At 32.7% G+C, this 27,992-nt stretch overlaps 2 protein-coding genes across 5 annotated transcripts in view; both read right to left on the reverse strand.

Annotated features, from left to right (window-relative positions):
• matk (megakaryocyte-associated tyrosine kinase) overlaps nucleotides 1–4,118 on the reverse strand; it is a 9,715-nt gene extending 5,597 nt beyond the window's left edge. Inside the window, exons 1-5 of one of the 2 annotated variants that reach the window (XM_051094737.1) lie at nucleotides 3,926–4,118; nucleotides 2,603–2,656; nucleotides 2,390–2,503; nucleotides 2,201–2,316; nucleotides 1,832–2,051 (exon numbers count right to left, since the gene is read on the reverse strand). In XM_051094737.1, coding sequence (XP_050950694.1) covers nucleotides 1,832–2,051; nucleotides 2,201–2,316; nucleotides 2,390–2,503; nucleotides 2,603–2,656; nucleotides 3,926–3,985 — 564 coding nt within the window. In that variant the 5' untranslated portion in view covers nucleotides 3,986–4,118. The remainder of the gene's footprint in view (nucleotides 1–1,831; nucleotides 2,052–2,200; nucleotides 2,317–2,389; nucleotides 2,504–2,602; nucleotides 2,657–3,925) is intronic. The other variant, XM_051094738.1, reaches the window with a different exon arrangement.
• Nucleotides 4,119–4,151: 33 nt separating this feature from the next.
• zfr2 (zinc finger RNA binding protein 2) overlaps nucleotides 4,152–27,992 on the reverse strand; it is a 29,402-nt gene continuing 5,561 nt past the window's right edge. The window contains exons 6-20 of one of the 3 annotated variants that reach the window (XR_007825290.1): nucleotides 27,721–27,903; nucleotides 27,374–27,587; nucleotides 24,343–24,491; nucleotides 22,598–22,717; nucleotides 22,182–22,327; nucleotides 19,927–20,056; nucleotides 19,600–19,796; nucleotides 19,347–19,515; nucleotides 15,502–15,649; nucleotides 11,515–11,600; nucleotides 9,190–9,285; nucleotides 8,991–9,102; nucleotides 7,292–7,389; nucleotides 5,289–7,197; nucleotides 4,152–4,986 (exon numbers count right to left, since the gene is read on the reverse strand). Coding sequence is in view for 2 of the 3 variants with exons in the window: in XM_051094735.1 (XP_050950692.1) it covers nucleotides 7,024–7,197; nucleotides 7,292–7,389; nucleotides 8,991–9,102; nucleotides 9,190–9,285; nucleotides 11,515–11,600; nucleotides 15,502–15,649; nucleotides 19,347–19,515; nucleotides 19,600–19,796; nucleotides 19,927–20,056; nucleotides 22,182–22,327; nucleotides 22,598–22,717; nucleotides 24,343–24,491; nucleotides 27,374–27,587; nucleotides 27,721–27,903 (2,022 nt within the window). In the remaining variant the exon portion in view is untranslated. Of the gene's footprint in view, nucleotides 7,198–7,291; nucleotides 7,390–8,990; nucleotides 9,103–9,189; nucleotides 9,286–11,514; nucleotides 11,601–15,501; nucleotides 15,650–19,346; nucleotides 19,516–19,599; nucleotides 19,797–19,926; nucleotides 20,057–22,181; nucleotides 22,328–22,597; nucleotides 22,718–24,342; nucleotides 24,492–27,373; nucleotides 27,588–27,720; nucleotides 27,904–27,992 lie in introns of all 3 variants that reach the window. The other 2 variants (XM_051094736.1, XM_051094735.1) reach the window with 2 other exon arrangements.

A 27,992-nucleotide genomic window follows, 5' to 3' on the forward strand; every position in this document is an offset into this window, starting at 1 on the left:
AAAAAATGTAATTTTAATGTTTAAATGTTTAAATTTAATGTTATATTATTTACATTATTTACACTTTTAACAACAATAAATTAATTTATATATTGAATTTATGCCTTTATATTTGTATTATATCTACAATATTATATATGTCTTTCAGATTTATATATTAATAGGTAGATGTTAACGACGTGATTAAAATAAATAAATAAACAAACAAACTAAAATATGAATTTAGAAAAAATGTGTACAAATGGTGAAAAAAACTTAAAATGTGATATTTAAAAAATATACCTTTTATATTTATATTTAAATTGAAATAAACTTTTATATTTAATTAATATTACATTATTTTTACTGTTAACAACAATAAATTTATTTTTATATTTATATCTTCATGTTTGTTATTAATAGGCAGATGTGAAAGATGTGATTAAAATAAATGGAAAAAATTTGCTCACACTGCATGACTAAAATATGAAAGTGGAAAAAAAAAAAAAAAAAAAAAAAAAGGTCATGTGTGTCTTTAAAACACCTTTTGCATTTATATTGATTTAGATTTTAAATGAAATCAATGTTTAGGTATATTTATTTATATAATATTCACAGTTTTAACAACCATAAATTAATTTATACATTGAATTTATACCTTTATATTTGTATTATAATTGAGTTTTTTTTTAAAGGGGTCATCGGATGCCCATTTTACACAAGTTGATATGATTCTTTAGGGTCTTAATGAAAAGTCTCTAATATACTTTGATTAAAAATTCTCAATGGTTGTGTAAAACAACACCCTTTTTACCTTGTCAAAATCAACTCTACAAAAAACATCTTATTGTGGTCGAGGCTGCTTTAAATGTTAATGAGCTCTGCTCGCCCCGCCCCTCTCTTCTCTCTGTGGAGAGACGAGCCTGTTTACTTTAGCCGCATTTAGACACGTTTAGCCGCTAAACTTGCTAACTAGTACATTATTAGGAAAGGCGATCGCAAAGATTCATAAAAAAAACCCTTATACTCACTTCTGCTGTAAGTGAAGCTGGATCATGAATGATTTGAGCGAACATAGACGGATATATGTAGATCGGGAGTCGCATTCCCTTCACAAACAAACGTAATCTACTGCATCTTCAGCGGCTCAGATGTCCGGAGTAAATGACGACCACTATGTTTATTATTACATCCGGCAGCACAACACCTCAATCGCTCAGTCGGAAATATTCTTGTCTAACTCACATCCCTGCTCCGGCATCCAAACAAAGAGGTCGGACTGTTACAGCTGATCTGAGTAAAACGCTCATGTCAATCAACTATCGTGGGAGCGGTCTCTGTCGGTGTGATTTGAAAAAGGGGATATTATTTTTACAGATTAATTAAAAACCACTGCATGGATTTTTATCATTATAGGGTAGATTTGTACATACACTGCCAACACACATTAATGTTCAAACAACATGAAAAAGTCAACTTAGCATCCAATGACCCCTTTAACCAAAGTATATTATAGACTTTTCATCAAGACCCTAAAGAATCATATCAACTTGTGGAAAATGGGCATCCGATGACTCCTTTAAAACTGCATGACCTCTTGACTGCAAAAATGCTTGAAGCTAAACAAAAAAAGTGGCAAAAACCATTTTTAAAAATTACTGTCACCACAACCACTTTTAAACAAATTACCCCTTCTGAATCCCCAAAACTGGTCAAAACCATCTGTCGCTCACCACAAAAGAGACCTAGTTCTCACTTCCCGTTGAAAACCACAGGACGTGAACAGCCCGGATGTGTCACTGGAAAACTGAGATAAATGAAGAAACGCGCTAAAATTAGCCGCTTGACGCACCTCGATCATGTCGATGAGATTGTAGAAGAACTGCTTGTTATCGATGGACAGTTTGTTGTCTTTAAAGATGACTCGATAGTGGAAAACCTTCTGACTAAAGCAGACGCACAGCACAAAGTCACCGGGATGCCGAACCGACTCCCGTACGAGGAAAAGCCCGTCCTCCGCGGGCTTCAGTTTGCCAACGGCTTGCTGCCCGGATATTTTGCCGTGAAACCATCTGTGAAGATTTTAAACAACGTCAGGGCTAAAATATCCTCTGCTGACATAAACTAACCACATCCTGTCCTTCTGTGGAGTAACTACCACCACATTACCAGTTTATTCCTCATCGCAGTTCTTCAGAATTTAAGATTTGTGTTTACTTACGGCATGAGGCTTAATTTGGGGTCGATACGGAGGGCTTCCCTTTCTCTCAGATTCGAACCCGACACCAGTCCTTCCTCTCCCGTCGTGTTATGTCGGGCTCTGTATTCTCCTTTCCTCTGAAAACAAACCTTAGTCAAGCTCTGGTGACTTTATATGGGAGAATGCGTTTAGGAAAGGTGCATATTTTACCGTTCCGGGTCCGACGACTGTCAAGATGTCGCCTTTGTGATACGCGATTTTACCCGCTTTAGGTTTGCAGTGCTGCTTTTTGGCGACGCACTGCGTACCTGCCGTCCAGTTCTTCTGGAGTAATAGTAGAGTAATAATGAAGAAGTAAGTAAGAAGTGAAGTGTGAAAACTTCTGGAGGTGTCGGCTATTATTTAGCATGATGTTTAGCTTACCATCGCCATGCGTTTATTGAGCAAGAAACATCTGAAGGTCTTCAGACTTTCAACCTGATGAAGAAACCGCGTTAAAAAGCGCTTAAAAAGATCGGACATTTTGTTTTAGCATATTACAGTCGTGTAAAATGGTATACTTCATCTAAATGACATTTTTAATATGTTATGTGGGCACAAACAAGAACGTGAAAAAAACAAAATGTTAGAAGGTGATCAAAAAATATCACACCCGCACCGGAAACCGTAATTACAATAGTCATAAATGGCCCCCCAAAACTATTTGAACATGTGAAAAACTAAATAAAATAAATAAAAACACACACATTAATTCTATAACTTGATAGCAGTAATTAATGCCAAGCCACATAGCCACCATAAATACATGTTAAAGGTAACCAAAAGGCCCAAAAATTAATTTACCAAATCAAATGTGTCACACCCGCATAAAGTGATTAAAATACTCATAAATGGACAAAACAAAACAAAACAAAAATCACATTAATTCTCATTTAATAGCTATATTAATATCAAGTCACACCCACACTGCAGAAAGTGATTAAAATAGTCATAAATGGACGCCAACACGCCCCCGAATAAAAACCCGCATTCAAAACAATGTTAACTTTTTTTTGCATAACCTTGAGTGGAAAAAAAACCTCAAATGTGATTTAAAACGTTGAACATGGTCCTAAAACAGTCCTAACAGTATTTGAAACACTTACAGTAACTACAACTGAAATAAAGAAAATCACAAAAAAAAAACATCACACATTAATTCTATCATTTAATATCAATAATTAATATTAAATAATAATAATAATAATAATTATTATTATTATTATTATTATTATTATTATTAAATAAATAAAATAAATAAAAACCTACATGGTGATTAAAATAGTTAAAAAATAAATTAGTGATATTTATAAAATAATAACAATGAAAGCATAAAAAATAAATTAATAAAAACCTACATTCAAAACAATGTTTACCCTTTAACATAACCTTGACTGGAAAAAGCTAAAATGTGATTTAAAATGCTGAAAAAGGTCCTAAAAAGGCCCTAAAACTATGTTTAAAAAATAATAATAAAACTTAATTGACACTTGAAAACAGCTGAAATTAAGAAAATGAATTACACCTTAAATACACACGAATGCTTGTAGTTTCAAAAATGTTTCATGTGCATATATTTTTAGTACAGATTAAGATTATGAAACATAAATAAAAATCCTTATACACAATATAGTTAAACATTAAACTAGCATCTTTCTAGACCCAGTGCTGTATAAATTAAAAAACAAAAACAAAGTTCTCACTCACCAGTATGAGTTTGTGAGATATGTTGCGGGTGTCACTCCATGTGAGCAGAGACACACTCATCAGAGGTTTATTACACACTCACTCACTCACTCACTTCCTCTTGATATTCACAGAACCGCGGCTCTGACGTTTTTTCCACCACTATTTATGACCATATAAGATGGCAAAAACATAAGGCAAAAAAAGCCTCAACTCAAGTCAAAACACACACAGACGGGCCGCGTAGTCTGATCGTTTTCTCCATTTATTTAGTTAAGCAGCACTACACAGATATTCCAACTGAAAGAAAGATCACACTATAATTATTCACAGTCCTACGAAACAAGAACAAACACTCAGCAGGAACATTTAAAAAACGGTGGGATACGATTGCATTATACGTAAAAACAAGTGGCGGAACGCAAACCCAAGCGATATGAATAATCAATTCGATGTACTAACAAGTGATCTTTCTAGCAAACTGCGCATCTCTCGCTAGGTTAGATTTTACTCTTTTATATAAAAATGTAAGAATAGAGAGGTATTACATTATATTATATTGCAATATGAAGAACCGGAAAATTCACCTCCTCGTTCGCATTTCAAGTACTTTAAATCTTTACCGCAGGCACGTGTGAAGAACCACAGACTTTTTACGTTGCGTATTCGCGGCTCGATACCCTGTCGAAACGCCAGCTTCTCACCGTGAAATGAGCGATTATTCAGAATGCAAATAAAAATAATGATAGCAGAGAAGTCTATTTATGTATTTATTTTTTTCTTCCATCAGTTACAGATTTGATACCTAAACATTTACGCTGTAAAAAAAAACAATTTGTTGAGTCAACTTAAAATTGTTACCCGGCTGCCTTAAAATTTTAAGTTCGGTCAACTCAAAAAAAAAAAAACGTTGGGTACAAGCCCAGCTTTTAAGTTTAACAAACTAAATTGTTTGTTCAGTCAACTCAAATATCTTTTTTCACTTAGTACAACTTAACATTTCAAGTTGACTAAACTTATTTGGGTAGACTGAACTAAACATTTACACTAAAAAATAATTTGAGTCAACTTAAAAGTGTTACCTTGCTGCCTTAAAATTTTAAGTTCAGTCAACTCAAAAAAAAAAAAAAAGTTTAGTCAACTTGAAATGTTAAGTTGTACTAAGTGACAACTTAGATGTTTGAGTTGATACAACTTAAATTTTTAAGGCTACTGGGTAACAAGCCCAGCTTTTAAGTTTAAACTAAATTGTTTGTTTAGTCAACTCAAATATCTAAGTTTTCACTTCGTACAACTTAACATTTCAAGTTGAATAAACTTATTTGAGTTGACTGAACTAATCATTTACACTAAAAAATAATTTGAGTCAACTTAAAATTGTTACCCAGCTGTCTTAAAATTTTAAGTTTTGTCAACTCAAAAAAGTTTAGTCAACTTGAAATGTTAAGTTGTACTAAGTGACAACTTAAAATTTTAAGTTGAATGAACTCAACATCTAAGACAGCTGGGTAACAAGCCCAGCTTTTAAGTTTAACAAACTAAATTGATTGTTTAGTCAACTCGAATATCTGTTTTCACTTTGTACAACTTAACATTTCAAGTTGACTAAACTTATTTGAGTTGACTGAACTAAACATTTACACTAAAAAATTATTTTTTGAGTCAACTTAAAATTGTTACCCAGCTGTCTTAAAATTTTAAGTTCAGTCAACTCATTAAAAAAAAAGGTTTAGTCAACTTAAATTGTTAAATTGTACTAAGTGACAACTTAGATGTTTGAGTTGATTCAACTTAATTTAAGACAGCTGGGTAACAAGCCCAGCTTTTAGGTTTAACAAACCAAATTGTTTGCTTAGTCAACTCATATCTAAGTTTTCACTTCATACAACTTAACATTTCAAGTTGACTAAACTTATTTGAGTTGACTGAACTAAACATTTACACTAAAAAATAATCTGAGTCAACTTAAAATTGTTACCCAGCTGCCTTAAAATTTTAAGCTCAGTCAACAAAAAAAGTTTAGTCAACTTGAAATGTTAAGTTGTACTAAGTGACAACTTAGATGTTTGAGTTGATTCAACTTAAATTTTTAAGGCAGTTGGGTAACAAGACCAGCTTTTAAGTTTAACAAACTGAACTGCTTGTTTAGTCAACTCAAATATTCACTTTGTACAACTTATTTCAAGTTGACTAAACCTTTAAGGCATTGTAACATTATTTTAAGTTGACTCAACAAATGTTTTTTTTACAGTGTATAAATCCAGTGTCGGGTTAATAAAGAACCACACAAAGCTGAATCGTGTCGCTTTTAAACAGCTTATTAGTGAATACTAGTAACTACTTATATTAAAAACTTAATTTAAGATACACAGTAACGAAACTAATCATTTTGCATTAACATCATACATAATATTATTATATAATACGTTATAATAATATTATATAGAATAGAATTCATTATGTTTATAAATATATCTAAATATTTTGTGTTTTATACAGTGGGATCCAAAAGTCTGAGACCAAAAGTCAGATTTCATTGTCACTAAATTAATTTCATTTTCATTGTCACAAAATTTCATTTGCAATGAAAAACAGAAATATTTCTTATTAATTTTATGTTATAATGTTCATTTTATATTCTTCAAAATAATAAAACATGTATATTTGCATGTTAAAACGTCTGAAAAATGTCAATTTAGACTCAGAGTTTTGGGCCCCACAATATATATATATATATATAATGTAAACATAAAAAAGACTGGCCTGTGTCGGGATGTTTAAAGCTTTAATTAAGTGCCATTAATATGTCAAAGTGCCTAATAGAGCTAATGTAACGTTCAGTAACTTTTTATTATATATCGGTCGCTGATCGGTAGCGATGTTCACTCGTCATCTGATCGCTGAAAACAAGATGCGACTTGCATTTCAGGAGCATTTGGGCCTATTTTCAGCTCAGATGTAATAGAAAGATGTATTGCATCATAAAAGGGGAACGACTATGTTTTTTCCATCTCTTGTCCTTTCGAAAAGTGGAACCATCAAGTGTTGTATTTTTCCTCTTCGGGTGATATTTATACATTTCTAAAGACATAAGAGCTTGCGAAGACTACGCAGACGTCTCAAGGGTCGTGAGAATCGTCTTTTTTATCCTTCTTTCCGTCGGCTTCTCCCTCGCCGGTGTCGCTGCCGTCGCGTCGTCTCTTGCGGTTTCGGGCTGCGGCCTTAGAGACCGGCAGCGAGCCCATGCCGAGGACCTTATGGATCTGGCGGAAAGCCAGCAGTCGTAGTGCGTGCTGAAAAACACGAGGAGATCAAACAAAGATGTCGCTTTTAAAATAGCACAGATAAAAATAAATGGAAATTTGGGTTAGTTAAACTGTTTAGTACCTGGGCACTAGCAGTCACGTCTTCCCGAGCTTGTTTGGACATGCTTCCCAGAGCGTCCGTTTGACCTTTCTCACACGGGTCGAGAAGACCTGGACCATCTGAGGGGCGACAGACAGTTAATGACCGTTTTAGGTCTAAATATAGGTGTAAACGGGTTACAAAAAGTGTTGCAGATGATGCATTTGTGATGTCTATTAATAGTTGGAAGGCTACTACTGTATCTCACCCAGTGTTATTATTACCTAAAACTGAAACCATTGAAACGAAACTGAAAAAAAAAAAAAAACATTACATTTAAAATATAAAACTTAAGTGAACATTAGTTGCTTTGGCAACTAACTGCAATTAAATAAGAATTAAAATCAGTAGTAAATTAAATACTAATAAATAAAATCAAAACAAATGTTTAGAAAAATAAAAAGACAAATACACATTTCAAAATTGTGTCTCAAATGGCATCTTATCCAAGTTTTGTAATTGTCAGCTGTAAAAAATAAAGCATAAATAAAATAAAATGTGAATATTACATTACTTATTTAATTTCAGTTAGTTTCCATAATATTTTTTATTTTCTCTTTTTTAAGTACTACAATTACTAAAATGAAACTACATTTAATAAAGGCATATAATAATAATGCATTTTACCCCTGTGTTGTTGTTGTTAACTAAAACTGTTAAAAAACGGTTTTGTTCATTTGCAATAAAGCTGAAATAAAATACAATCTAAATATTTGTTTGAAAAAAAAAAAAAAGACATTCAACTAAAAATAAGTTTAACATGATAAAAAGTAAAGCTAAACAGAAATGTTTTTTTTTTTTTTTTATAAATACTAAAAATGACAAAAGCACACAAACAAAATTGCTTAGTAGTAAAATCAGTAACAAGATTTGTCATTATAGTCAACTAAAACTACTAAAAATCATTTTTGTTAATGTAAATAAAGCTGAAATAAACTAAAATATAAATATTTAGCCAAAAAGCAACTTTACGTTAAAGTACTTAAATGTCTAAAACTGAAATAACAGTCAGTTACAGCTAAACAGAAAAATTTAGAAAAACAAAACTTAGAAAATTGACTTAATTACTAGAATTTAAGCTAAAGTTAAAATTAAAACTGAAAATCTTAAATTAATATGCAGTGTTGGGGTAACACATTACAAGTAACTTAAGTAATCAGATTACTTTTTTCCAAGTAACTAATAATGCATTACTTTTTAATTTACAGTAAAATATACTTTTTTATGTAAGTAATGCCAGTTATTTTGTTTTATCCATGATATGACACTTGTAGTTTTAGACTAAATATGAACATGTATTTATTCATCTCACTTACACAAGAACAGATTCAATATTCCTCAAAATGAATAAAAACAGTCAAATGCAAACTTAGAATATGACACACACCTGCAACAATGAAATGTTATTAATTAACTTTTCCTTCAGCCTAAAGTGTATTTCACTTTCACTTTGGTGTGCGAGGGCTTTTACATATGCCAAAAATAAAACTTTTTTTATATTAAAAACATACAAGCAAGTCCAATCCAGATGAGAAAGAGTAACGCAAAAGTAACGCAATGCATTACTTTCCATAAAAAGTAACTAGTGCAATTAGTCACTTTTTTAGGAAGTAAGTCAATATGTTAATGCATTACTTTTAAAAGTAACGTTCCCTAACACTGATAAAATAACACCGCTCACCAGGCAGGAGAATCCCGGTGGCGATGCATTCGAGGACCCTCCGCAGAGCTTCTCCGGGACTCAGTGGACCGGATGCACTGCTAATGGCTTTTTCCACAAGCAGCTCCATGGCCTTTGTGAATGAAAATGCAACACATTACTTAATTCAACCATTATTAGCTATGGCTAAAATCATTGTTAGCAAACATGGCTAACTGACCCAGTCGGGCATCCTGCCCCAAGTAGGTACGCGCTGACAGAGATCCCGCAGAACCCGAATAATGATGACGCAAGACTGAAGACCATTCGCCCGAGCCTGTGGACGAAACTCGTTAATACGTAGCAATCACTACTAACAGCAGCACTTCAGTGAATAACACAAGCATAAATGTTAATTGATTATGCTAATGCTACTAAAATTTTTCAGCAGTTGATTCTAAGACCAGAAACATACTCTGCATAAGTACGCAACCATTCGGCCAATGTATCACAAGTGCTCAGTTCTACTATACACGCTTAACTACAAATTATTTAGGTGGTTAGCTAGCTAAAATGCTAACCAGTTGACAATAAACGTAACTGACTTGCTCTACGATATTCTTTACACACTGTCGCTCCTGAAAATGTAAATTAATCGTAGAAGAAAACAAGTTTAAGCTAACGTCCATTATAGCGCCCCCTGTGGCAAGACTGAAAATAAGACACACTAGCTAAGTGTTACTAATTGCGCGCTCATGTATGTAGAAACAGCGATAAATGAAATCAAACTTGAGTTGAGAGTAGCATTAATAGTAGCTCAAGCCAAAGTCAGTTAGCTATGTGTATCTTTCCCGAGAGCGATTTTTAAGTCAATTTAGACGCTAAAACACTTTTTTAAAAAATGTTTCTATATTTAGCTACTTTGTGGCTACTTTGTGGCATGTCATTTAGCTGTGTAGAGTAGCAATTCACTTTTCAGAAATAGTTTTTACGTTATGCCTAATGCATAATGTAATGACTGAAGACCGTTAGCATAAGCCTCATTAGTATACTACAATCCCGACATCACTTTAGTTAATACAAATTAAAATGCTAATGCTAAAACGTTACTAAAATTAAACCACTGTCGCTCCTGAAAATTAAAATTAATCGTAGAAGAAAGTTTATGCTAACGTCCATTATAGCACCCCTTGAGGCAATACTAAAAATAAGGCGCACTAGCACTAACTGTTACTAATTGAGTGCTGACATATTTAAATAGACATACTTGAGTTGGTAGTAGCAATAGATATTTGCATAAAGCTTGTTTTCGTTTTAGGCGTAAGTCAGTACCATGTCATTTAGCTGTGGAGCTTTCCCAATAGCAATTTTCTAAGTCATTTTAGAGATGAAATAACACTTTATTTTTTTTTTTTCTGTATTCAGGTAATTTTTGAAATACAATTTAAAACACTAATGCTAAAATGATACTAAAATTAAGCAATGTTTCAGTTAAAGTCCAAAAACATACTTTACGCAAATATGCAAACATACAGTTCCATTGTGCATGCTTAACTACAAATTATTTAGGTAATTAGCTAGTTAACATGCTAATCTGCTCACAATAAACTTAGCTGATATTCTTTACACACTGTCGCTCCTGAAAATGAAAATTAATCGCAGAAGAAAAAAAAGTCTCTGCTGATGTCCTTTATAGCGCTATGTGTAGCTTTCCCAATAGCGATATTTTAAGTCAATTTACAGGCTAAATAATTCTTTAAAACTATATTTAGCTACTTTTTGCCAGTAATTAGTAGCAATTCATTTTTCAGAGTTTTTACGTTGTCTAACTCAACTACGTTATAATTTACTGTAGCTATGTAAAGCATAACGTAATGACGCCTGTGAATAAAACTCATTAATATCCAACCACCACAGCAAACAACAACACTTTAGTTAATATGAATTGAAATGCTAATGATAAATTGTTACTAAAACGTTTGAGTCAAAGACCAAAAAACATACTCTACGCAAATACACAAACATACAGTTCCATTGTACACGCCTAACTACAACTTATAATTCAGGTAGTTAGCTAGCTAACACACTAGCCAATTGTCCATCAACTTAACCGACTTGCTCTGCGATATTGTTTTCCAAACGCTGTTGCTGAAAGAGAAAATTGACCATGGAAGAAATGTTATGCCAACGACCACTATAGCACCCCTTGTGGTAATGTTGAAAGTGAAGAGCACTATCGATGTGTTAGCAATTGTGTTCTGACACATTTAGGAATGCAACCACGAATGAAGTTTGTTTCGGGTTTAGGCGAAAGTCGGTAGCATGTCGGTAGTTAAATTAAGCTTTCTCAACAATTTTTTAACGTTACACCCGATGCAACAGTTACAAATTAACGTAACTGCGTTCAATTTTGAGTAGCTTGAAACGTATGAAAATATAAGTTCAAAGGAGCTTCCCCGACACTTTTCACAAAGTTGCAGATAATGTGTCTAATACCCTAAAATATTACGCACAATTTAAACCTATCCTAAATTAGTTAGCGTAAACTTTCAAAGCGCGGTTTTACCTGAAACCATTTAGCATGTCGCAGAGCTGCTAAATACTCAAGGCACTTGGTCCTGCTGAGAACATCCGGAGGTTCTTTCTCTGACGCTGCAAGGACACATGAAGGAAATGTCAACTGTATTTAATGATTTCAGTAAGAAAACAGTAACCAGAACTCATTAATATAAAATTATTGTTGATTAAATAACACAAAAAGTTTTTTTAGGGGATTTGTGGCATTAGGCTGTGTTAATGTGATCATTACAACACAAGTCAAAACAAAGTGACAACACCGAAATGTCACAAGACGAGGGGATTTCCGCACGTCCAGGTTCCTAAAAAAACTGTTGCAATGTTATGCAAAAGATGTAGATGAAAAATATTATTGCTTGGGTCTGGTAATGCACGATTAACAAACCCAAACAGGACAAGTGTGGAGAACCACTTTGGGTTTTAGTTGTTTGAAAGAAACAGAATTGAGAATATCATTAACAAAATTAAACAGCAACGACCTCAGGTCGGAATTTCAAAGGCTTCTGAGGTCATGGTTAAAAAAAAACTTCAGGATGAGAGGAAAAATTGTTTTAGCCCACAGGGTGGACGATAAAATTCATATTCTCCAACAATAAGATTGTAGCTTAGGTTTTGTCTTAAAGACACAAAACTCCAAACGTAGCTGTTTTAACTACACAAACTACTGTGAAACGATTTGTAAGTTGTTAGTTCCAAAATATTGCAGTGGCGGCAGAGTTTGATTATCAACAGGAGTGACAAACGTATTTTACAACTGAATATTGGTATTAAGAAATAGCTTGTTTTTACCAAGTTTTTACATTTTTACGCTGGTTTTGACGTTTTTTTTTTATTATTATTATTTTTTTAACGCAGGTAGTTACAAGCAAATTGACAAAATTTGCATAACATGCACAAAAATGAACCAAAACGCATCAGTTTAATGAGCATGAACAAAACGTACTATAAAATACTAAGAAATACCGTTTTCTTACTATTAAAAATAAAATATTGTAATTAATAAATTAATAAATATTTTAAATGTTCAGCTCTATTCATTACTTTCAGCTCTATTCATTACTATTCGAATGATCCCGATCAGACAGAACGCGTTTTTGCAGTGAGAGGTGCCTTTTGTGAATTGTTTTCTATTGGCAGTGAGCGTTATGCATGCTGTTCGTGCACCGCGGGTGCCTCACGCCTTAACCGCTTGCTGCGCCTCGCATTTTTGAGTACCTGAAGTTGGGAAAAAAAAAAAAAAAAAAACACCCAACGTCATTGCGTTTTTTCCATTGTCCATTGTGGTCTTCTGTTGTGATGACGAAAGTTTACCATTGCTTAGAAAGTCTGGAGACTGCACTGATGGAGGAGAAACTTTTGATGTGTATTGCGGGTTACCCAGAGCTGTATTTTTTTAAAGGGGTCATCGGATGCTAAGTTCACTTTTTCATGTTGTTTGAACATTAATGTGTGTTGGCAGTGTATGTACAAATCTACTCTATAATGATAAAAATCCATGCAGTGGTTTTTAATTAATCTGTAAAAATAATATTCCCTTTTTCAAATCGAGCCATTCTCAGATGCCTGTCGTTGTGGCGTCACACCCACAGAGGCCGCTCACACGATAGTCAATTGACATGAGCGATTTACCTCGAATCAGCTGTCACAGTCCGCCCTCTTTGTTTCGATGCTGGAGCAGGGATGCAAGTTAGACAAGAATATCTTCGATTGAGCGATTGAGGTGTTGTGTTGCTGGATGTAATAATGAACATAGTGGTCGTCATTTACTCCTGACATCTGAGCCGCTGAAGATGCAGTAGATTACATTTGTTTGTGAAGGGAATGTGCCTCCCGATCTACATATATCCGTCTATGTTCGCGCAAATCATTCATGATCCAGCTTCACTTACAGCAAAAGTGAGTATAAGGGTTTTTTATGAATATTTGCGATCGCCTTTCCTTATAACGTGGCAGTTAGGAAGTTTAGCGGCTAAACGCGGCTACATGCGGCTAATGTAAACAAGACTGTCTTTTCACAGAGAGAAGAGAGGGGCGGGGTGAGCTAAGCTCATTTGCATTTAAAGGAACAACCCCTTAGAATGAGATGATTTTTGCTGAGCTCATTTTGAATGTAAAAAGGATGTTGTTTTACAAAACCATTGAGAATTTTTAATCAAAGTATATTAGAGACTTTTCATTAAGACCCTAAAGAATCATATCAGCTTGTGGAAAATGGGCATCCGATGACCCCTTTAAAGGTTTTTGCTAATATGACAGCTTGCTTAACAGCAAAAACCAAAGATTTTTGAGCGCTCGCAATATAATCCTTTGTTTAGACTGACAGGAATGCTGATTTGATGGTTGCCTAATAAATTAAAAAAAAAAAAAACAGCAACGCACTGCTCTTTTTTTTTTAGAAGTCACCAAAAAAAGGGCAGTGCGGTGCACCTCCCATTTCAGACCTAAAAAATGCGTTCGGTGTGATCAGGGCCTTAAAGCACCGGTACTAGTAAAGTGTGGAATCATACCGTTTTTTAAAAGCACAGAATCGCGATACTTTTTAAGTACCGGTATATCGTGCAACACTAGTTCCTAGTCACTGTTTTTGATGAGAAATAGGCAACGTGAAGCATATTAATTGTTACAAATGGTTTCTTAAAAGAGAAGTCCACTTCCAGGACAACAATTTACAAATAATGTAGTCACTCCCTTGTCATCCAAGATGTTCATGTCTTTCTTTTTTCAGTCGTAAAGAAATTATGTTTTCTGAGGAAAACATTTCAGGGTTTTTCTCCATATAATGGACTGCTGTGGTGCCCCGATTTTGAACTTCCAAAATGCAGTTTAAATGAGGTTGTAAATGATTCCAGCAGAGAAAGAAGGGTGTTATCTAGTGAAACAATCGGTTATTTTCATAAAAATAATCTCATTTATATACTTTTTAATGTAAAACGCTTGTCTCGTCTTACTCTGCCTGGACTGTTTTTTTTTTTCTGGTTCATGTTAGAGTATGTCGAAAAACTCCCATCTCATGTTCTCCCTCAACTTTAAAATCGTCCTGTATCACTGTTTTACCTTTTTTGTTACGGACGTTTGATCTTCTTTGCATGTTAATTTTGCAAAGACTGTGTCGGTACTTGTCAGTTTGAAATGATTTTTGAAGTTGAGGGAGAAAATACGATTGGAGTTTTTCGACATACCCTAACTGTCTTGAGTCAGAATACTGACGAGTGTTTGAGATTAAAAAGTGTTTAAATTGTATTTTTTTAATGAAAAAAAGTGATCGTTACGCTAGATAAGACTCTTCTTCCTCGGCTGGGATCGCATTTGCGATCGTTTGAAGCTGCATTTAAACTGCATTTTGGAAGTTCAAACTCGGGGCCTCATATCAGTCCATTATATGGAGAAAAATGCTGAAATGTTTTCCTCAAAAAACAATTTCTTTACGACCGAAGAAAGACAGACATGAACATCTTGGATGACAAGGGGGTGAGTACATTACATATGAATCGTTGTTTTGGAAGTGGACTTCTCCTTTAATATGAAAACGTCAAGAATGACAATTTTGCATGATGTAAACATTCAAAAATAAATGCGATTGTCACTCCCCAGACTTCGTTCACCGCCACTTTTGCGTCTATAAACAGCAAGGCCTGACAACGTTTGCGATCAAATCTAAAAATCTCTCTCATCCTGAAGTGCTCATGTATCTTACAACACAACTTGTACAATATTGCGCCACAGTGGTAAAGAAAGGTCAGAGATCCTGTTTTTGATTCCTTAAAACGCTTTCAAAAAGCAATGCAAAACCGAACGAGGGCAAATAATGGTCTGAACCGAAAGGAAAAAAAAAAGTGAAGGAGGGGAAGGGGGGTAGAAATGAACAGGAAGGCCAATTCACTGATGGAAAATTCAATTCTGTATGGAAATATCCGTCTTTTTTGTGAACCAAGGGAACACATATAGTGCTGCTGAGGGAAAGCACGGGTTCTCTAACCTTTCTCCATGTTGGGGACGGGGTCTTCGCGCATCACTGGCGAGGTAAGAGAGATGGTGACCTGCATTTTTGGTTCCTTGCTTGAAAAAATGACGATGTTGGCTTCCTCAGGGTGTACCTGCACCTCATACTGATCTTCAGAAAAGGTCTGCCGGTTAAAAGGACACTTTGCGTTACTACAGAGGAGACGGCGGGGGTCAATGCAGGGGCCTTAATTTGTCCCTTGTAATCTCAGTGGGATGTTGCCACACTTAAAGTCTTGGCTGGGTAATGCAGGGGTTAATGGGAGATAATGCGTATGTGAATGACGTACAAGCCCCAGTCTCTCTCTGTAGGTGTCGTAACCAGGCAGTGGAACTAAAGATCAGTTAAAGATACACGGACCACAACAGCAGCAGAAGGAGCAAAGTCAAAAGCGCATTTATTTGCAGTCGTTTTAAATCACATATGGGTGGATCACACAATAAACCACCGGAAACATGTCTGGGTCATATTTCATCCCAAAAACCAAGAGGAAGAAATTATATTTTGCATCAAGTAAATAAAGAATATTTTTAAGATCATTATTTTCATGACATTTAGCACATTTTCCTTACACCGTCATTACCGCGATGCACAATCATCTCAGTCTCATTCCTGTGAAGTGAAAATAAATAAATAAATAATCTGCATGTTACCGATTGTATCACGTAAATAAGTATACATTTTTAAGATCATAAAGATTTGATATTAAATTCCTTACACAATTAGTCATTACCACAATGCATAATCATCTCAGTTTCATTACTGTAATGTTAAAAAACACTAAAGAATAAAAATGTTAGTGATTGCATCAAGTAAATAAAGTATTTTTTAAGATTTTTCTTAATATTTGACATTTTCATAACATTTAGCACATTTTCCACATGCATTGAGTCATTACCGCAATGTCATTACTGTAATGTGGGAAAAAAATTACAAGACAATTAAACTGTGAAAAGTAAAAAGAAAAATCTGGAAAAGTATATGTATTTGTTATTATGGTAATGAAATTTTCTCATTGCATTATAGTAATGTCATTTTTGGAAATATGTTTAATTGACATGCACATAATAATTTCCTTAATGATTTTCTGTATGTTATGGTAATTATTTTTTTACTGTAATAATATTTTTTTAAAATCTGTATAATTTTTTGCATGTTACGGTAATGAGGTTTTGTGCTGCGTTATGGTAATAACATTTTAGCAAATACGTTTGTCATGAAAATAATTTCCTTTATGATTTTCTGTATGTTACCGTAATTATGTTTTTGCTGCATTACAGCAAAGTAAATTTAGAAAACATGTTAAACTGTAATAAAAAAAAAAAAAAAAAAAACTCTGTATAATTTTCTGCATGTTACGGTAATGAGGTTTTGTTTCTGCATTATAATAATGTCATTTTTGGAAATATATTTAATTGACATTTCCTTAATGATTTTCTGTATGTTATGGTAATGTTTTTTATAGTATTATAGTAAAGAAAATTTCGGAAATATGTTAAACTAATTTAAAAAAAGTCAATTTTCTGTATAACTTTCTGCATGTTACTCCAATGAGGTTTTGTGCTGCGTTATGGTATTTTAGGAAATGTGTTTATTGATTTTCTGTGTGTTATGGTATTGATATTTTAGCAGCATATATATATAGCATTATATACAATTTTTTGTATAATTTTCTGCAAGTTACTTTAATGAGGTTTTGTGCTGTGTTACAGTAATGACATTTTAGCAAATATGTTTGTCATGAAAATTTCCTTTATGATTTTCTGTGTGTTATGGTAATGATATTCTTGCAGCATTAGAGTAAAGAAAATATGTTAAACTGTAATAAAAAAAATCATCTTTCTGTATCATTTTCTGGATGTTACGGTAATTAGGTTTTGTGCTGCGTTATGATAATGCCATTTTAGGAAATAAAAATTTTAGGCATGCAAATTAATTTTCTGTATGTTACAGTAATGTTTTTTTCAGCATTACAATAAAGAATATTTAGGAATATATAATAAAATACTGAACAGAAAAAAATTAACTGTTATAAAAATATACTGCATAATTTTCAACATGTTACAGTAATGAGGTTTTGTGCTGCGCTCTGGTAATGACATTTTAGAAGATATGCTTAATTGTCATGAAAATCATTTCTTTGATGATTTTCTGTTACGGTAATGATGTTTTCGCTGCATTACAGCAAAGGTTTTGTATTTTTGTTATGGTAATTACATTTTAGAAAGTGTTCAAATGACATGCAAATAATTTTCTTAATGATTTTCTGTATCTTTTAGTAATGTTTTTTTTATTTTATTTTTTGCAGCATTATAATAAAGAAAATTTGGGAAATATGTTAAACTGTAATAAAAAAATTTTCTGTATAATTTTCTGTTACGGAAAATTTATTTGATGATTTTCTATGTTATGGTTTTGACATTTTAGAAAATGTGTTTAATTTGCATGCAATTAATAATTTTCTTTATTTATTTATTTAATATTTTCTGTATGTTACAGTCGTGATTTAGGACAATTTAAACAATTTAGGAATTGTTAAATTGCTATAAAATTAATAATAATCTCTATAGTTTTCCACAATTTTCTTAATGATTTTCTGTATGTTACAGTAATTTTTTACGGTAAAATGTTACTTTTTTTTCTTTTTTTTGCAGCACTACGGTAAAGAAAATGTAGGAATTATATTAAACTGTAATTTAAAAAAATCTATTTTCTGTATAATATTACGGTAATGAGGTTTTCTACTGTATTATGGTAGAGACATTTCAGAAAATATTTTTAATTGTCATGAAAATAATTTCCTTTATGATTTTCTGAATGTTACACTAATGATGTTTTCACTGCATTACAGCAAAGACAATTTAGGAAATCTGTTAAATTGTAATAAAAAAAATACTTTTCTGTACAATTTTCATCATGTTACGGTAATGAAGTTTTCTGCTGCGTTATCGTATTGACATTTTAGAAAATATGTTTAGTTTGTATGCAAACAATTTTCTTAATAATTTTCTGTATGTAATGGTGATTATTTTTCTGCATTATAAGAAAGACAATTTAGGAAATATGTTAAATTGTAATCAAAATAATAATTTTCTGTAGTTTTCCACAAGTTACAGTAATGAGTTTTTTTGTTTTGTTTTGTTTTGTTTTTTGTTTTGCTGCATTAAATTAATCCCAATTTAGGAAATGAAATTAGGAAATATGTTAAACTGTGATTTTTATTATTTTTTTACGCTATTTTTCTTTTTTGAAAACCTCATGAAAATAATTTAAATTTCATGAAAATAATTTTCTGTATGATTTTCTGTATGTTATGCTAATACTTTAGCAGCAGCATTACAGTAATGACATTTTAGGAAATGTTTAATTAATCAAAGATAAAAAACTTGATGGGCTTAAAAATATTCTTCACTTGCATTATGCAAAATATAATAACTCTTAATTTGAAGTATTCTGAATAAAAATATTACATTTTATTGATTTATTGATTTATTGATTTATTTTTGTGAAACATGACCTGGACATTTCTTAGTGAGATTCAGGCATTGGACAGCCAAGCTTTAGTTTAAGAAACTGCAAAACATTAACCACACACCCGCTACATGTTGCTATACATAAACTTGTCACGACACCTGGGATCATGTGATTTCAAATGTGGCTGATTTCCATCATGTAACAGCCAAAATGAAAGGAAACAAGGTGAGAAAACCACATGTGTATAAATAGATCATAAGTCAGTAACAGTTTTCAGCAGCTTCAACATAAACATTTATTTTGCATGCACAGCAACTCTGCAACAAAAAAAAAAAGGACAAGCTTACCGCTAGTTGTTTGGGCAGTTGCTCCGCAACGGTTCTCAATAGAGAGGCTGTGGGTTTCTTGGCCGCTAAAAGGATAAGCTGGACGTTGCGATCGCCGCGCAGGAGGAGACCTTTAGCCAGGATTCCCACGCGCATGACTCCTTTGAGAATTCGAGCCTGAGACTCCGGCCTGTCCGGGAGGAAGCACGTAAACCTAAACTTCCCATGACTATTCGATAGCATAAACAGAAAGCTAGTTAGTAAGAGTCCTCACTGTTTGTCCGTCACGTCGCTGTCGTCGTCCACAGCACACGCCTCCTTCTCCAGCAGCGAATCAGACACCAGTTTGAGCGCGCGCTCAGAATGCGACACGATTCGCTGGACGGCCTGAAGCTCCTCCTCCACGGGGTAGATGGCCGAGTGTTTGGCCATGATGTGGCGGTCGTCGGGCGAATCTGGCCTTCGCACGGGCTAGAGATAATTAGGAGAATTGTGGCTGTTTACTACTTGATAAAAACTAGCATCAGTTCTGGTCTGTTTGAAATGTTCCATCTGAAACCTGCAGTGAATACCCTAGATTTCGGTTATCGCGATTTCTTACCAAAAGGGGCGGGACCGGCATGCTGGGCCGGCCCATGAGAGGAGGCGGAGCCATTCTGTGTCTCATCTCCACCCAGTATAATTGCTCCTCCTCCATCCTCCTCCAGTACATATCTTCCTCGTACCGCCTGCTGGATGGTACAGAGAAATTTGAATATTAAAAAAAATTAAAGATCATCCTATGGTAACCGACTGACTTTATATTTAGTGTAATAAGTGATGAGAAAATGAATATATATTTATTACATTAATTATTATACAAACGTTACATTTAATATTTGCCAAAAAATGCACACACACACATACATACAATTACTTATAATTAAAAAAAACTTACATTTAATTAGTAATTTAATATAATTATAATAATAATAATAATAATAGAATATAATAATAATTTAAATTTAATTAGTGCTGCATTTTTTATTATATGAAAAATGTTATGTATACATCTGAAGTTTATTTGCAAAATCGTAACTTTTTTATTTTTATTTTCATTTGCAAAAACACTTTTTTCATTTCACAAACTGTTGTTTTTAGTTATTTTTACTTAACTGAAATAACCTAACTGCAGTTTGACGGAAATTAATTGGAATAGACAAAAAAACATTATTTTTGCAGTGATGTTAAAAGCAGTCTGTTTTTGCAAATGAACTCCTCATTTATGATTTATTTAATATAATAATAATAATAATATCATAATATCATTATATTTATTACATTTATAATATTATACATCACAATATTCACAAAAATTACCACTAAAATTAAAGGGATTTAATGATTATATATTTTAAAAAATTACTAAATATTTATATACCTTAACAATTATTATACTATGTGGGATTACAAATTTAAGAATCTGTTTAAAATACGCTGATCCTATGCATATTTGTTATAGGTTCCAATATAACAACATGAACTGAAAAAGTTATGTATATTGTGACAGTCTAAGAGCAGGCAGCCCAGGCCCTGAGACAGTAACCTTTTGTCTTTACGCAGTTTCTAAACATCTGGCAGGTTTTCCCAAGTTAAGTGTGAATTCTAAGCTCAAGGTACAACTGTGCCTTTTGTTTAGCACCTTTGCATTTGAATGAAACTTGTATTTTAAATAGATCAAGGCTGGGAAAAATCTTTTACTGAGCTGATTTCCTGTACTGCATTTGCATGCTTTGTTTAGATTATTTCCACCTCTTTGTACTCCCCCTCCTTCAAGCCTATATACTCTGCTGTGCTGAGATTTTGTCAGACGACTTTTTGATGACTGCAGCGCTACACAGCGAGTATCTGAATAAAGAGAAACTTCTGCTTCAAGATATCCAAAACGTCTCTTGGTCTCTAAGAAAAAAATTCACAACAACCACACAATATTTGCTAAAACGTACAGCTAAAAGCTGAATTTTTATCATTGTAAAAATGTTACATATACGTCAATTATGAAGTGATTTTTATGATTTTTAATAATGTATAATTATAATATAATTTTAATTTATAATATTTTAATAATTAATTTAAGAATATTTTTAAATAATTGTTACACATTTATTACAATAAAGATTCTTAGAGTACTGAATTTTAATGACATGAAAATGTTATATATCTACAATTATTCAAGGAATTTGATTATATACAAATGTTACAGATTTTTAGATTTTATAATGGTGCGAAAATACTAAATATTTATTACCTTAATTGTTATACTATATAATATTTGCTATTTATAAAAAAAAAAAGTTACATATATGCAATTTATGATGTGATTTATATGATTTATAATAATTTATATATATAATTTAGAATTTATAATAATGATTTTATTATAATTATTACAACATTTAGAATTATTACATATAATACTTGCAAAACAGGTAAAATAAAATTATTTGGGCAATAATTATTTGAGAGCAGAATTTAACTTATAAAAAAAATTATACAATATATATTTTGTGAAAATAAAAATGATTAACTCTTATTCAAAGCAACTTAAATCATGTTTGATGCATATTTGATAAGTTTGAAAAGTTGTGAAAATATCAAATATTCAGTTTTTCTTTTAGCACAAGATTACTCAAACAAAATGCTTACATAAATCTGATACTGACGTTTCAGATTCTTTTTGAAGGAGTTTGAGATGCATCTTTTTTTGTACTTGTATATTTTTCACGCTCCATATATTAACTTGCAGTGAAAAGGCCTTGTGATATGTTCAGTCTACATTTCAATGTCAAAAAAATTAATTGAATGTTTGATGAAGACCTCATTTCCATGTGCCAGCGCTGTTCGTCTTCTTGTTGTCTCTTCAGCACAGATTTCTGCTTCTGTTTTCGCAGTTTGACCTCCAGAAGTTTCCGTGCTCGATTACTGGGTTTGATTTCCACAGGAAGGTCTGGATTGACTTTTTTCTAGAAAAAAAAACATGGGAAAAAATGGCCATTAACAGCAGCCCTGCAAAATTTAGTGTCTTTACTATGTCTTTAGAATGTTAGTTTAACTGTAGTACATTTTTTGAATCCGTCAAGTTTAAAAAATAAGAAAATCTAATTACATGAAGCAATTTTTGAATTTAATTTTTGAATTTAATAATAATACATATACAAAAACGTACATTTAAAAAAAAATAATAATAATAAAAAAAATAAAAATAGCATTTTTCTCACAGGGTGACGTCTTACCTTGTACTGCAGCCGGTGTCTCCGTCCCTTCAGGTGCATGTCTTTAGCATTGGGATCATTGAAACTGCATTCACACAGTTTACAGTGAAAGCGAATCACCTTTCCGTCATCATTTCGAACCTGAAAAAGAAAAATCACACAATTCAGAAACATAAACCCTCAACAGAATGACAAATACCCAATTACCCTTGAAATGTAACACATTTACTAAAAGAAATCATTTTGATTCAGAGTGATTTGCTAATAAATGTGATTTGTGACTGATTCACTGATTCACTCCTTATATTCAAGCTTTCCTCATCATAATATGCAAATAATTACTTTGACTGAACGCAAGGTTTCTGCAGGTTTTATGAGGGTAAATGTAATACTTTTTAGGACCTTTTTTAAGATCAACTAAAGAAAATTTAAGGAAAATAAATCAAAGGGAAAACAATGCAGCAATATGTTCTAAGTATAGTTTGAGTTGTACTTTCACTTTCAAATTAGCAGCAATTCAACGTCTAGCAATTGTTATTTTTACGTTCATTTGAGTTTTCCCTCTTTTCTCGCTTTTCTTCAGTTAAAAGCAACGTGCACATTTTACTTTCACCTTCAAATTATTGGCAATTCGGCTTCAAGCAATTGTTTTTAGTTCGTTTGAGTTTTCCCTCTTTTCTCGCTTTCCTTCGGTTAAAAGCAACGTGCACATTTTACTTTCACTTAAAAGCAACATTTTACTCTCACTTTCAAATTACTGGCAATTCGGCGTCAAGCAATTGTTTGTTTTTAGTTTAAGTTTTTCCTCTTTTCTCGCTTTCCTTCGGTTAAAAGCAACGTGCACATTTTACTTTCACTTAAAAGCAACATTTTGCTTTCACTTTCAAATTATTGCCAATTCGGCGTCAAGCAATTGTTTGTTTTTAGTTTAAGTTTCCCCTTTAATTAGTGGTATTAACGTAAAGTAAAGAACTTTTAACAAAATGAATAATACTACACCATGTTATCTGCCTAATATTAAATAATAACTTACACAAAATTTAAATGGGTATAGAAAACTGAAAATCAGCAAATACTATGTAACCAAATAAATAAGAAACGTAGAACGTTTATTAGCAAAAGGAACAAGAAATAAATAAAAAAACAGCAAACACTGTGGAACCAAATAAATGTGAAACTTCCACTATTACCTTAGATAAATGGCAGAAATCAACAGGCTTTTCAAAATTCAAAATATTTTAAAACAGGCATTCCATTTTTAAAACTCTTCCGCCATAGTCTTGTCTTCCTTGCCTCTCTCTTCTTGTCAGTCAGCTCGACTCACTCTCTTCACGTAATAAATGAAATGTGATGAGACTCGTTCGTCACACTGCATTTGAGCAGCCACGTTCAGCTTTAATTGTATTGTCTGTTCTCTAACTGAACTAAATGATTTTTATTACTATAAAAAAAAATCAAAACGACAAGTTCTTCTTCGGGTGACTGACAGATGAATCAGCACATAGCACCATTCACTGTGTATTGTTTAATGAATATTGACTGATCTAAGCCATGTAGCACAAAAATCAGAAATTATGCTTTCTCTTCACTTTAAAATAAAACACATGAGGAAAAAATCCCTTATGAAAATTAATGCCATGATCACATTAATTTAAGACTTTCTGCTCTGATTTAAGACCTTTTCAAGGCCTTAATTCACAGAAAAGCGATTTAAGGCTTTTTAAGAATTTTTTTAAGACCCACGGAAACCCTGTGAACAGCCTCACCTCTTCCACATAATCGTGTCCCACAGGCTGAATGTCTCCTTGAGCTCCAGCACAGTCACCATCCTCATCGTCACTCAAAGCGTCTGTCTTCACCACAGTCGGCTTCGCCTCCTCCATCTTTACCGGAGCTGGTGTGGATGTTCTGCTGCCTGGAGATAAATGGATATTATGGAATTCATTTTAATTCATGTTTCTGCAAAATGATTTGCAGGATTTGTAGTATGGTTACATCTATAAGCTCATAATCTGCTGAGCAACATTAACTGGAATAAATATCATATCATATCTATGTAAAGCAGAAAGATTGACCAAGGATTCTGTGTTGACGTCATACCCAAAAAATGTGAAAGACGCATTGCGTCAACATGCCGACTGATAAGAGTATAAGGAGATTTTTCTTCTGCAAAGCAGGATGTAATTCATCTATTCCTATCAATGTGGGTTTTTTGAGTGATACACTAAAGAGGAAATCTCATCTATTTCTGAGACCAGTGTGGACAGTGATTGTGCAAGCGCTGGTGAAATTAAGATAAGAAGGTGAAATGAAACGCAGAAGACTGTAATCACTAAATTGGAAAACTCATGGATTTATGACTATTTTTTAACTAAGCTTAACTAAAAATACTAATACTTAACTAAAAATTAAACACATTGGTCCTCATTTATGAGACATGAGCAGAACGTAAATGTGTGCAAACAGGTCTTATAAATATTCTTACACAAACAAATGTGAACAAATTGAGGTGTAAATCTTCAATCATTCATGAAACTTTTCATTACGATTTGTTAAAATTAGTTCATGCAATGAGTGAAACATTTATTAATTTTAGTTATGTTTTAAATATATGCATTTATGTGTAGTATGCAAAATTTGTAGTATGCAAACAAACTTATTTTGAATCAATTACTCGTTACTAATCATTTCGCCGCTCTAAATTTAACAAAATATTTTTCATGTCAGCTCACATGCATTAACTAATGCTAAAACAAACTACTTTTGATTTAAAAACTAGGGCTGGCAAACGATTAATCGCATACAAAATAAAAGTTTGAGTTGGCCTAATGTGTGTGTGTGTACTGTGTGTAAATGTTATGTATATATAAATACAAGCACATTCATGTCTTTATCTAAGAAATATTTACAAGTATATGTACTTGTATATAAGAATTGATATTATATATAAACAAAAATACTTTGTACATAAATAACATATTCCCCTTAATTCCCCTTGTGTATTTATGTATACACATTATAATTGTACACAGTACACACACATATATTAGGTAAACACAAACTTTTATTATGGATGCGATTAATCGTGATAAATCGTTTGCCAGCCCTATTAAAAACGTTTATTACTAAACGTTAGTTCATGCTAACTAATGTAGTTAACAAATGTGACCTTATAGTAAAGTTTTACCAACATTTCTTAAATACATTTGTAAATTTTAAATAAGTCAGAAAAGTATTTTTGCTTAAATTGCTGCAAAACAAGTCATGCAAGAATAGTTTTACACGTTATTTATAAAGAAAGTTAAACAAATGAGGCCAATAAGTTTAGGAGGCTTTCTGCATCAAGCATTTGCAAAACTTATGTATAATATCAAAAATGTGACTGAATTTCCGTGTAAATTCAGTCACATTTTTGAAAACAAAAATCTGAAAATTTTATAAACAAAAATCTGAAAATAATTACTAAAATATCATTATGTAAACTGTCACAATTGCAAATTAATTTATAAAATGTTCACATAAGCTCTGATGTAAATGTCACAAACGCAAGCAAATTCCTTTCAGACATTCAGTAGTTTTTTTACTACATACTTGTGCAATTGTGAAAAAACAATAATTAGCAAAACTATTCCTGTTTAAATTCTCAACTGTAAAAAAAAATTCTGTGCAAGTCATTTGTAAAATTACATGTTTTGAGAAAACAGTATTCCAAATGATTTACACAAAAATTGGTTTTGCTAATGTTTCACAAAAAATACCCTAATGGATTATGTAAACTGTCGAAACTGCAAATAGATTTATAATAAATTCACATAATCTCCCATGTAAAAGTTGCAATTGTGAAACAAATTCATTTTGATCATTTAGAAAACCTAGAGTATAAGAGTATATAAATAATTTGTGAAAGCATTCTTGTGTAAATTCTCGTAAATGAGAAAAATTCCTGCGAGAGTTATTTGGAAAATTAACGGTTTTAAGAACAGATAGTATTCTAAATGATCTACACAGCAATTTCATTTTGCATTGCATTATGTAAACTGTCGAAACTGCAAACAAATTTATAATAAATCACAGTCTCTAATGTAAATGTCAGAATTGGGACCATTTTTTTTTTTTTCATTCAGAAAAAGTGTTTTATACTACATACTTGAAATTGCGAAGACAACGTATATAACTCAGAAAAATTATTCTTGTGCAAATTGTTAATTCCAAAAAAAATTCTGATAGTCATTTGTAAAATTAACGGTTTTAAAAACAGACATTCCGAGCGATTTACAAAGAAAATCGTTCTGGTCATGTTTCACAAAAAAGAAAAATAGCAACATAATTTATAATCGCAAAAAATCGTAATTGCAAAAAAAAAAAAAAAAAAAAAAAAAAAATCCTTTTAATCATTCAGAAAACTACTTTTATACAACAAACTTATGCAACTGCATAACTGCATACGAATATGTAAAAAATTTGTTCTGCTCACGTTTCACAAAAAAATCTTAAACCTTCAATCATTATATAAAGTGTTGCAACTGCAAATAAATTTATAATAAATTTAGATAAGCTCTAATGTAAATTTAGCAAATGCAAACAAATTCCATTTAACCACTTGGAAAACTAGTACTACATTATGTATTTGTGCAACTGCAAAAAAAATTAAATATATTATTCGCAAAACGACTTGTATAAATTCTCACGGTCGCAAAACTTTCTGCACAAGTCAGTTTAAAAAACAGTATTCCAAATGACTTACAGAGAAATTCATCATGCTCACATTTATTGAAAAGGCTCTATAAGGTCACTTACCAAGAATGGCAACTTTAGCAGTGGCAGGTTTTTTCGCAGGAGACACCGCAGGTTTCGAAGGCGCCACTGCTGGAGACTTCTGTGCCACTGATGTAGGGGTGGGAGCGGTTGTCACCGCTGTCTTGCTAGTAGTCACAGCAACAGAGGCAGAGCTCACTAAAACCGGCTCTGTGGAAGGGATGGGTTTGCCAAGTTTGGTGTGCAACTTCACCACCTGAGAAAAAGTTAGTAAGTTAGCACTGACAGCAGCTGCATTTCAATGAACAACAAAGCTGCAAAAACAAAACATGTTGAAAAGCCCAAGAGCACTAAAATGGCCAAATGAGCCATCATGACATTTAACGAACCTTCTGGTGCTTGGATCCCCGGATGTGCGCGGCGTATGCATCGGCGCCGGTGCATGAGACGTCACACAATTCACAGCGCAGCTGCGTCTGGACACCACGGGGTCCGTTGGTCACCTGACTGCCGCTCTTCTGAGCCGCCTCTTTCTTCTTGTGCTTCTGTCCTTCCAGATGTTCTCGATACGTCTGCAGGAGAGCACAAGTCAATGAAGGAATACTGTTTCTACAACTTTCCACTAAATGTGGGAAACTTTAAGGCAAGAAACTACAGGCAA

Source organism: Labeo rohita, chromosome 22 (genome assembly GCF_022985175.1).
Source record: "Labeo rohita strain BAU-BD-2019 chromosome 22, IGBB_LRoh.1.0, whole genome shotgun sequence".
In the NCBI taxonomy this organism is placed as follows: domain Eukaryota; kingdom Metazoa; phylum Chordata; class Actinopteri; order Cypriniformes; family Cyprinidae; genus Labeo; species Labeo rohita.